Source organism: Schistocerca cancellata, chromosome 6, assembly GCF_023864275.1.
Source record: "Schistocerca cancellata isolate TAMUIC-IGC-003103 chromosome 6, iqSchCanc2.1, whole genome shotgun sequence".
Taxonomy (NCBI): domain Eukaryota; kingdom Metazoa; phylum Arthropoda; class Insecta; order Orthoptera; family Acrididae; genus Schistocerca; species Schistocerca cancellata.
Genome location: NC_064631.1, coordinates 262,049,530 through 262,061,706, shown reverse-complemented (window position 1 = coordinate 262,061,706; position 12,177 = coordinate 262,049,530). Strand labels below are relative to the sequence as shown.

General features: G+C 39.0%; 1 protein-coding gene across 1 annotated transcript in view; it reads left to right on the top strand.

Annotated features, from left to right (window-relative positions):
* LOC126191432 (cytoplasmic dynein 1 light intermediate chain 2) overlaps nucleotides 1-5,117 on the top strand; it is a 99,651-nt gene extending 94,534 nt beyond the window's left edge. Inside the window, exon 10 of the mRNA XM_049932308.1 lies at nucleotides 2,674-5,117. Within this exon, the coding sequence (XP_049788265.1) occupies nucleotides 2,674-2,804 (131 nt within the window). The 3' untranslated portion in view covers nucleotides 2,805-5,117. The remainder of the gene's footprint in view (nucleotides 1-2,673) is intronic.
* Nucleotides 5,118-12,177: the final 7,060 nt, after the last annotated feature.

The window sequence follows — 12,177 nt, the reverse complement described above, 5'->3', positions numbered from 1 at the left end:
TGGAAGACTTTCCTTCTGTACTCAATGTGTACTTGGTTCTGTGCTCATAAGCTATAAAAGGTTTTTTAAAAAAGTAGCCTAGCAGAGCAATGTGATGCACTGCCTCTTACCGGCGAGGGTAGGATTCACAAGCCCAACCACTGCACATGTGGCGAGGTACGTCATCTGGTGATGTCACATGTTCAACACTTGTCATCCAGTTTTGGGGTATTTCCCAACATTTGCAGCCTGATGTATCTGATACTAAATTACTTGTCTCTGCATCATCTATGTCGCTTTGGGGTTTTAGACATTAATAAGAATCATCCTGTATTAAACAAGTTATTCATTTTTTTTTTCAGCGTAATAAATTGAGAATGGCATAAAACAACTTGAAATAAACCCTCCTGCCACCCTCTCTCTTCTTTGCTGCTAGAAGTTAGCTGTTTTAAAACATTGATAACATGACTGTGTCATAAATAGATAGAAAGACATTTCTGTTTTCCCACAGATACTGACAATCAGCAAGTTTCACAGCTTCAGCAAGCAAACATGTAAGTGAAAGTAAAGTTTCATCTCCCATTTGGCTTGCTTACATTAGTATTTTGGTATTGTATGAGAGACTGACATGAACCTTGTGATTTTGGTAAACACATTCGTGCCAGATTTTTTCTTCTTTTTTTTTCTTTTTAACTGTTGTAAGGCTATCATGTAGAAGAGAGGTGAAAATATTCTTTGGAGCTAGCTTCCAAAGTTGTACCGGAATTGGCAACTGTTATAAGTATTGAAGGACTTGATCATTTTGTTCATGGTTTCATTGGGTCCCAGTATTCTTTTCACATATGAAAATATTGTTGCAGTATAATTCCTGACACGTTTTCTGTTCAGTCAGTGTAGGTTTGGCTTTGAAAGATATGATGAATTAAAACTGTTATTTTGTTGAGTCAGAAACTGCAAAATATGATGGTAGAACATTATAGTAAATTTTACCTTGTTGATAAACTGTGTACTGAATTGGGATTTGTTCCTGGATCGTGGTCTTTTGAGTGTAGTTCTCTTACTCCACTTGGGCCATTCATGTATTCCTGCTGATCCATCTCAAAGCTTTATTCTATCAGCAACTTTTCCTGCTTCACCAGATGTTCTCCTGCATGTCTTTATAGATTTGCACCCCCTAAGGAAAGGATATGACAGTGATTGACATACCCACGTCTGAAGGGTTTGTGCCATAAAATGTAGAGTACACTGCAACATTATGAAAGTGAACCTTCTTCATGTAGCTATAAGAGAAATTTAGGATTATTTTGAGGGGTGTTCAGTAAGTAATGCAGCACATCTTTTTCTGAAAGCAGGTTGCTTTTATCAGGATTCCAGTACACCCTATTATTCCCCAGTCTTGTGGATACGAAAACCTCTTTTTCAACATAATCTCCATTTGGTGCGATGGCCTTACACACCGTTATTGGCAGCACTTATATGCCCACATATATTGGTCGACATCGGAGCCAACGTCTTGCTGTATCAATAACCTTCCGATCATCCGTGTATCGCTTCCTGCGGAGTGCATTCTCCATTGGGTCAAACAGATGGATGTCGGAAGGTGAGAGTTCTAGGCTGTAGGGTGGATGAAGATGAACTGTCAAATGAACTTTTGTGAGCTTCTCTCGGGTGTGCAGACTTGCTTGAGGCATTGAATTGTCATGGAAAAGGAGAAGTTCGTTTGCGCTTTTGTGGTGACGAACACGCTGAAGTCATTTCATCTATGTCCTAAGGGAAGCACAATATAATTAAGAATTGACCATTGCCTGTGAGGGAGGACATCAAACAGAATAACCCCTTCAGAGTTCCTGAAGGCCATTGCCATGACTATACTGGCTAAGGATGAGTCTTTGAACATTCTCTCCAAAGGAGGGGTGGTATGGTGCTAGTCCATGGATTGCCATTTTGTTTCCAGTTCAAACTGATGAACCCGTGTTTCATCATCTGTGACAATGTTCAACAAAAAATTGTCACGAGCCTCGTAACACACAAGCAATTCTTCACAGATAATCTGATCTTGCTCTTAATTGTCTTTGGTTAGGCAGCAAGGAACCCAGTGGGCTGCACCTTTGAGTACCCCAACTGGTGGAGTAGTGTGTCAATGCTACCAACAGAGATGTTCAGTTGAGCAGTGAAGTGTTTCATTGTGAACTGTTGATCACCTCAAATGAGTGTGTCTGCATGTTCCTACATTGCAAGAGTCACAGCCGTGTGTGGCCGGCTGGCACGCAGAAGATTGGACAGGTTTGCATGACCTTGTGATGACAACAGATGTCTCACCCAATAACTCACTATGTCTTTGTTCATTGCCAGGTTACAGTATATATTCTGCTAGTGCCTATGAATATCTGTGATGTTCTAGTTTTCTGCCAAAAGAAATTCAATGATAGCACTCTGCTTGGATTGCACCTCCATTACAGGTGCTATTTTGTAGGCTGCATGTCATGCTGCCACCTATCTAAACTTCATGAAACTGTTATGGCTGAAGCAGGAACATTCCACAATGTCCGTATAACGAATTGACTGAGGAAAAAAATGTTGCATTATTTATTGAATGCCTCTTGTAGCATATGTAATAAAGTTGTCATGCCAGTATTTATTTTTGTGTTCTGGTTCTGCATTATAACTGATTGCACTGACCATTTTCTCCCATAGATCTTCCGAGTGAAAGACCTCATACATCTGTAGATAAAGCAGTGATGCGATCAGATGCAGCAGCTGAATTGGATCGGTTAACACGCAGCAAGAAGTTAGCATCACCAGATCAAAATTCTACAGACTGTTGAGACAAGTGCTAGCATCAGATGATGGATCTTTATCTACACAGTGAAACAGGGCTTATGCACAGAGTCATGATGAAGAATGTGATCATTTAACTGCTATATTGAAATATTTCTTCGTAATTGAAGAGATAACTCATTTGCTGTAAGTAGTTTGTTACTGATTATGTTCTTCGGTTCACTGTGATGCTCGATCGTAGCCTGTGATAAGACATGAAGGAGTGTAAAGTGGTTTTTATGATGGACTTGCCTAAGTTGCAACCATCATATTGAGCTATATGACAGGAAGCGCAGTTTATTTTGTTTTGATTATTGCACTTGAGCAGCTTTAAAAGGTTCGTAACATTCTCTTTGTGAACATTAATTTATTTTTTGTATAATGTCGCTGTGCTTGTCATGAAACACTACCAGTTTACTAATTCAACTATGTAAATAGCAATCCATTTGAAAATTACGAAAATGATACGTACATATATATATATTTATTAATGGAAGTGAATCTTCCCAAACAAGACAGCAAATATTTAAAACTAAGTGACTCTGTGTGTGTGTGTGTGTGTGTGTGTGTGTGTGTGTGTGTGTGTGTGTGTGTGTGTTTTTAGAGAGAGAGAGGGAGAGAGAGAGAGAGAGAGGGAGAGGGAGGGAGAGCAGAAAGAGTGAGGCAGGGAGGTTGTGCAAACATGCCATTACAGTGATGTATAGTTTGGTAATTTGTATATTTATTCAATAACATCCCTTTAAGCCATTCCCTAAACCAAATTGTACATTGCTCTACTGTTAGAACATCAAAAAGTGCAATCCTGTTCAGTATAAAATTACTATTGAGAAACTGACTCTACAGAATGTTTGGTGGTCTCTTTCATATGTTCAAAAGGACCTTCAAAATGTAAAAGTGAAGGATCCGATAACATCAGGTGCCATCCAAAGTATGATGATAAATTGCATGACAGGGTACAAATTTTCTCATATGTGGAGAATAGCAGCAGCCCAACATCTGTTTAATCTTGCATTCAGTTATGAAACTTAGAATATTTGTTGCAACAATTTTGCGTTGTTTACGCTCCTTGAAATTTATGCAAGTTAATGCATTCCAAAAGATTGTTTGTCCTGTGCTGCCTATGTAACTGGTGCCTGATGTCTCTCTGATATATCAGTTTGTAATGGATGTGCAATACTGTCTTCGTTTGTAATTAAATTCTTAAAAATGCATATAAAAATTGAGGGCACTGTGAGGCAGCTTTGTTAAGTAAATGTAATTCAATAATCTGTACAACGTGTAAAATTTTGCTTCATTAATTTTGTGTATGAACTGCAGTGGATTTCATTGGACTGCATTAAGATGTGGTTTCTGCAATAAATACTCTCTTTGAGATTATTAGACACAGTTTCATCAGTATTTTTTAATCTTTTTTATCTTCTGAGCGTACGCACAAGTGTTGTTTCTTCTTTTTGATTAATATGTGTTTGTTAGAATAGATTCACGTGGTTTCCACAGTGTTGATTTGTTTGTGACAGCGGACAGGTTTTCTTATTACCTTTTTGTACAACTATCAACTTTATATCGGTAAAAAGGAAATGTATAATTTCTACCATTACACTGATATTATGAATGCCACCATTCCACATGAGATGATGATAATAATAATAGTAATATGCCTGTGTTTCTAAGCAAAATCTTTAAAATCCCTTTATTGGTTGATTTTTATAATATGCACCAATCTTTGTGAAGTACTGACCCACTGCAGTTTGTACAATTTTTGAAAAAAGTCTTAACACAATCATATTTTCCTAGATGTTTGTACAGTGTAGCAACAGTTTAACTGCAGAGCATTGTCTTTAATATGTTCTTATGGGAATGGAATATTTTAATTGCACATTTAATTTTAAACAATAAATATATCAGTAGTACTTACATCTGATAAAGGATCTTGTAACATCCAGTTTTTTGAACAGAAATCAGCCCTTGTTGGCCTAAGAGTGTGAAACTCTACAGTCAGTTTAACTGTGAATATGCTTCCTGTATTTGGATATCTGTACAAGTCAGCACACATGCAAAGACTGTTTTGCACATAGCATTAGTAATTTTTATATTTATGTAATATCTGTCAAGGATTTGGCTTTCAATGTCATTTCATAAAAACATACCAGAAAGTAAAAAGAAAAAATAGCAAAGGAGAGGAGACAACAGGCCGAATATTTGCAAGTGCGTAAAAAGATGCACAGATGTATACATTTGGAAGTTCAGGATTTACAGTCTAAAAATTGGAAAGTGATGTAGCACTGACAAAATAAAAGCTTTGTAATACAAAATGTGTATTTAACATTGATAATAGTTGTCCAATTTGGAATAAGTACTGTGTGTTACATGCACAGCCGCATGTTTGCTTTGGTAAGAATAAGATTAGCAGTAATTTGCAACTAGTTTCGTGTTAAAGCTCATGAAATTGCCATCATGTTTATGCCAGTTAGTATTTTAGGAAATTTTGAAGTTGTAGGTCTATCAAGTTCTTAATGTTATAAGGTAATTGCAGGAACACAACTCATGAAAGAGGTGTATTTGGAGAGGATGGAAAATATGAACATGTGGATTGTCACTCCTACTAAAATAGTGCCACATAAACAAAGTATAGTATCTATGGTAATGAAAATTTTGGGCAGAATGTATATAATTTAGTAGTAAAAATAACCATGCACAGATTAGTAATGTGATGAGTCCTCAATGAACACATAAGCAAGGCTGAAAACTGCCGGATTTTAGCCAGACGAATTCTTTTTAGTGTGTGTGTGTGTGTGTGTGTGTGTGTAGGTGGGGGCGGGGGGGGGGGGGGGGGGAGTACTCTAGGTTGGAAAAGGATACATCCAAAAGCTGACAGATTTCTTCAGTCTTGTTTATATGCTTGTCGACGACGCTTAGCCTCTAATATTAGGAGGGCGGTTACCTTTACTCCTAAATTATTTATAGAGTATAATATTTCTGACTCATAGGGTCTGAAAAGTCTCGTAGAATCAATTCTGTAGAAAAATTGTGGGAGGAGTGGAGCTAGTGTAAATCCATAATGCCAGACTCCATTCAGAGGTGTAAGATATGTACTACCATTTCTGAAATTCAAGCTGGGTAGGAAAAATGAAGTTGTGAGGAATATTTTGCGTGTTCATGTGTCTGCAAGCTGAAGAAACCCTTACAGGTAAGTACATAATCTTTTTATGGGCTGCATCTTGGAAGAAGCATTCTTAAACCCCCAGAAGATGCACATCCCCACCCCCATTTTGTAAACATTCATTGACAAAACATTTGGAGTCTGGACTTAAGGTGAAGAAAGATTCAATGTCTTTGCCCAACTGAAATCCTCTTGGTGCATTTTAAGATCCCAAGCCATGTTCCTTGTTGTTAATTTTGAAGTACACCTCTGATATTAAATTAAACTAGCCTACCACAAGGGAGGTGAGTAACATTATTGTGCTGTATGAATGAGCTGACCAGTACTTCTCCAATCTCATAGTATTAAATACACTGAATTGTGAAACTGTTACCAAAACATTAAGTCACCATACTTATTTTTAGTTAAAATTCTAATACTGAGGTCACAACATGTAATACTTAATTGTCACAGTTTAATGGGGAAAAATAGTGGAAATTGACACAGAATTGGTGAACAGTACTGACTTCCAGGTTTCAGAAGGTCACCTCTTGAAGGTTAAGTCCTGGCCAGCATGTGTCTCATAAATTATTAGTTTCACAGATGTATTTTCTTCTGATAAGGCTGTTGTGCAATACAGCTACAAATACAATGGAATTCAATGATAGTATGATTGAAATGATAGTATGGTATACAACAACTTATTCACATAAATTATGACAGTAAAATGAACAGTCAGCTATCCACTGAAGTGAAGTGATAAGAGAGAAAAAAAAGCAATGTCCCACTTCACTGAAGTTCTTCTAATACAATTTTGAAACCTACTGTAAAACCATTAATGAATAAGTCATCATTATTATTAAAAACATTAATACTTTCTTAATGCAGTTTCCGACAGTACTCTGAATATACACTGAAGTGCCAAAGAAGCTGGTATTGGCATGCATATTCTTATACAGAGATATCTAAACAGGCAGAATATGATGGTGCAGTCAGCTAGCAATGCCTGTGTAAGACAACAAGAGTCTGGCACAGTTGTTATACTGGTTACTGCTGCTACAATGGCAGTTTATCAAGATTTAAGTGCATTTGAACTTAGTGTTATAGTCGGCGCATGAGCGATGGGACCAGCATCTCTGAGGTAACGATGAAGTGGGGATATTCCCCTACAACAATTTCACAAGTGTACTGTGAATATCAGGAGTCCGGTAAAACATAGTCACTGACATTGCTGCAGCCGGAAAAAGATCCTGCGAGAGTGGGACCAATGACAACTGAAGAGAATCGTTCAATGACGAAGTGCATCCTTCCATAAATTGCTGCAGATTTCAGTGCTGAGCCATCAACCAGTGTCCATGTGTGAACCATTCAATGAAACATCAGTATGGGCTTTCAGAGCAAGGCTCACTAGTGTACCCGTGATGACTGCAAGCTTTATGCCTCACTTGGGCCTGTCAACACCAACATTTGACTGTTGACGACTGGAAACATGTTGTCTGGTCGCACGAGTCTCGTTTCAAATTGCATCGAACGGACAGATGTGTACAGGTAAGGAGACAATCTCAGGAATTCATGGACCCTGCATGTCAGCAGGGTACTGTTCAAGCTGGTGGGGGTGTGTGTCCAGTTGGAGTGGTATGGGAGTCTCGATATGTCTAAATACAACTCTGACAGGTGACATACGTAAGCAAACTATTCCACAGTTTTATTCTCCTTTTAAGATACTTGCTGTTGCCAATTGCTTCCTGGTGACTGCTAGTATCTTATTTTTATGTACGGATATTTCAAAATTTAATGCAGCTGTTAACTACAAATTATAGACTGACTTTTGGAAATCCTGTTTCAGTTACTTGATAGACTGCAAAGACTAAGTTCAGCTTCTGTTGTAGTTCAGAGAAGACCTTGCTTTCTAGTTATGAATAACATTATCTATAAATAATGTATGTTGAAAAGGAGACCTTTGACACCTTGATATCAAGTTAATTGCAATCTTTTTTGCACTTTTACCTCCACTTTTATGTTAGTTTCTAGATAAAGGTTTTTAACTGTGGGTGGACAGGGTCCCCTTTCTCTTTTGTAATGCCAGGATGATTCCTCTGAAAGAGCACGGCCTATTTCCTTCCGTATCTGTTCTTAAGCTGAGCTTGTGCACCATCGATAATGACGATGAGACATTAAAAAGTAATCTTCCTCACGTCTATAATCTTGTCAAAGGCTTTAACAAAATCAATGAAGGCTGTAAAAGTAAGTTTGTTGAATTATCTGTTTTTCAATTGTCATTCTAAATCATATAAACCCATGTTGGCCATTGAATAGTTTGTGTGATATAATATTTAGTCTTCTTGTTAATACGAGGGTGAGTCAAATGAAAACCTTAAATATTTTTTTTTTAATATTGTGCAGAAGTGCTACAAAGCCATATCACTTTCCAACATAATCTCCCCCATGCTCAATGCAAGTCCTCCAGTGCTTACAAAGTGCATTAATTCTGTTAGAAAAAATTCTTTTGGTAGTCCGTGCAATGCACTGCATGGTGAACCTCATCATTACAACGGAACTTCTTTCCTCCCATCATGTCTTGAGTGGTCCAAACAAATGGAAATCACTTTGGGGCACGGTCTGGTGAGTATGGTGGGTGAGGAAGACATTGAAAATGCAGGTCTGTGATTGTTGCAGCTGTTGTACGGGCAGTGTGGGGCCTTGCATTGTCATGTTGCAAAAGGACACATGCTGACAGCAATCCACGTCGCTTTGATTTGATTGCAGGTCGCAGATTATTTTTCAGGAGATCTATGTATGATGCACTGGTGACAGTGGTCCCTCTAGGCTCCAAAATTACGCCTTTTTTGTCCCAAAAGTGAGTCAGCGTAACCTTCCCTGCTGATGGTTCTGTTCGAAACTTCTTTGGTTTTGGTGATGAGGAATGGCGCCGTTCCTTGCTCCCTCTCTTCGTTTCTGGTTGGTTGAAGTTAACCCAGGTTTCATCTCCAGTAACGATTCTTGCAGGGAAGCCATCACCTTCTCGTTCAAAGTGCCGAAGAAATTCTTCACAAGCATCAACATGTCGTTCTCTCATTTCAGGAGTCAGCTGCCATGGCACCCATCTTGCAGACACTTTGTAAAACTGGAGCACATCATGCACAACGTGGTGTGCTGACCCATGACTAACCTGTAAACATGCTGCAATGCCATTCAGTGTCACTCAGCAGTTTTCCCTTCACTATGGCTTCAACTGCTGCAATGTTCTGTGGCGTCATAACTCGTTGTGCCTGATCTGGACGAGGAGCATCTTCCACTGAAGTCACACCATTTGCGAACTTCCTACTCCATTCGTAAACTTCCTGCTCTGACAAACATGCATCACTGTACTGAACCTTTATTCATTGATGACTTTCAATAGGCTTCACACCTTCACTACACAAAAACCGAATAACAGAACCCTGGTGCAAGTCGCAAGTGGGGCGGCTATTTTTATATTGATACTGCGACGGTATGTGTGCGTCTGCACTATGCTGCCACCTACAGGCCATTCTGCACGCTTACCAACTTACAGGATAACAGCACAAAATTTGTTATTACAAATTTAAGGTTTTCATTTCACTCACCCTCATATATTGGCAAAGATTTTGTAAGCCAGCTCAGGAAGGTTGATACTTTGGTTATTTAAAAAAAAAAAAAAAAACCATTTCTTTTGTAAATATTGATACGATAAGAGCTACATTCCAGCCATCTGCTATACACTATGTGATCAAAAGTATCTGGACACCTGGCTGAAAATGACTTAAAAGTTCGTGGTGCACTCCATCGGTAATGCTGGAATTCAATATGATGTTGGCCTACCCTTAGCCTTGATGACAGCTTCCACTCTTGCAGTCATAGGTTTCTTCTGGAATGGCAGCCCATTCTTCATGGAGTGTTGCACGGAGGAGAAGTATCAATGTCGGTCAGTGAGACCTCACATGAAGTCGGTGTTCCAAAACATCCCAAAGGTGTTCTGTAAGATTCAGATCAGGACTCTGTGCAGGCCAGTCCATTACAAAAGATGTTGTTATCGTGCAACCACTCTGCCACAGGCTGTGCATTATGAACAGGTGCTTGATCATGTTGAAAGATGCAATTGCCATCCCCAAATTGGGAAGCAAGAAGGTGCTTAAAACATCAATGTAGGCCTGTGCCATGATAGTGCCATGCAAAACGAGTGCAAGCCCCCTCCACGAAAAACGTGACCACACCATGACACCACCACCACCTCTGAATTTTACTGTTCGCACTGCACACACTGGCAGAAGACATTCACTGGCCATTCGCCATACACACACCCTGCCATTGGATCGCCACATTGTGTAGCATGATTCGTCACTCCACACAATATTTTTCCACTGTTCAATCGTCCAATGTTTACACTCCTGACACGAAGCTAGGTGTCATCTGGCATTTACCGGCGTGATGCGTGGCTTATGAGCAACCGCACGACCATGGAATCAAAGTTTTCTCACCTCCCACCTAATTGTCATAGTACTTGCAGTGGATCCTGATGCAGTTTGAAATTCCTGTGTGATGGTCTGGATAGGTGTCGGCCTATTACACATTACAATCCTCTTGAACTATAGGCGGTCTCTAACAGTCAACAGACGAGGTTAGCCTGTACGCTTTTGTGTTGTACATGTCCCTTCACATTTCCACTTCACTATCACATGAGAAAAAGTGGAGCCAGAGATGTTTAGGATTGTGGAAATCTCACATACAGACGTACGACACAAAATCACCTGACCACTTCGAAGTCCGTGAGTTCCTTGGAGTGCCCCATTCTGCTCTCTCATAATATCTAATGACTAGCTAGGTCACTGATATGGAACACCTGGCAGTAGGTGGCAGCACAATGCACCTAATATGAAAAACGTATGTTTTTGGGGGTGTCCAGATACTTTTCATCACATAGAGTATATAACTCATTGTCTAATGAGTATTCACAATGTCTAGTAGTCATTTCAGCAAGAGATCATACGAATATTTTATCAGTTCCATGTTAATAATCTGTGCCAGGTGACATCGTAATTTGTAAACTCCTTCAAAGCTTGTCAGACTTCGTCCATATTCATCAAATCTACGGGAGTTATGCTCTCTGACAGTGTGTTGTAGTGTTAGAAACCTCATCTTGTAGAGAATTTTCTCCAAACTTTGACCCACATTAAGCCAACTGACAAGTACAATTCAGCTTCTTCAACAATGGCTATAGCTTCCACACCAAATGCCCTATTCTCTACTACAACTTAGTTGGCTGTGGTAATTGTTTCTGCTCCAACCTTTACAAAAATTTCTTGTCAGGTTTTTCCTTTCCTATGGACTCTGCGTAAACTTGGCCTTAACTTGAATGCTCAATAGACTACTGTACTAGAGCTATCACTTTATCTGATAGCCATTCTACATCCCCTCCCCCTCTTACCTTCCACAACATCATTATCAATCAGGCCATTCACAGGCCATCATTCCTGCCCCAAGTGTTCCCACCACCACCACCACGGAGCTGTTTCCGTTGTGAAATTTACTACATGAACTTGCCCACTACCACCCCGTCATCATGGGCAGACCATGCTACATTAAAGGCAGAGCAGTGTACAGAATTACTAGAGTTGATTTTCTTCTTAAGTGTGATATCTTTCCTCTCTCTGTTCCCATTCATTTCTATTACCTAAAAGGATTGTTTCCCCATTTGTGGTATATGTACTACATTCTCCTGCTGAAGTTTTCTTCTCACATTCCTGACTGAATGTTCTCAACAACACTAGCTGTTATGCTTCACTTAGATTTATATACAAAGTAAATGAAACTTAAGTCAAATGTAGCTTCAGAGGGAAGGAAACTATTAATTTACGTGAGTGAAACATGTACACAATAATTTCATTTACAGTCAAACCATAAAAATATAGACAGAGTGCATTTTATATCTGTGTTCAAAGCATATGTATGACACATTACGCATTTCTCTTAAATGGCGACTTTTTCATTTATCTTGTTATAAGCTAAATGCAGAGGAAATGTACGAATTAATTGTACAAGATCTGGATTTAGTTTGTTTCAGGCACCAAAGGCATCAGCAACAAAACGTTAAGGTGAAAAATGTCCTACATTGCTTTGTATGATTGTATAACTGAATTTTACACGATCAGAATCAAAACATTCATGTGCATTTAGTTAGCAAATTATTGCAGTATTTGACAATTTCATAAAAAGGTTTATATCAG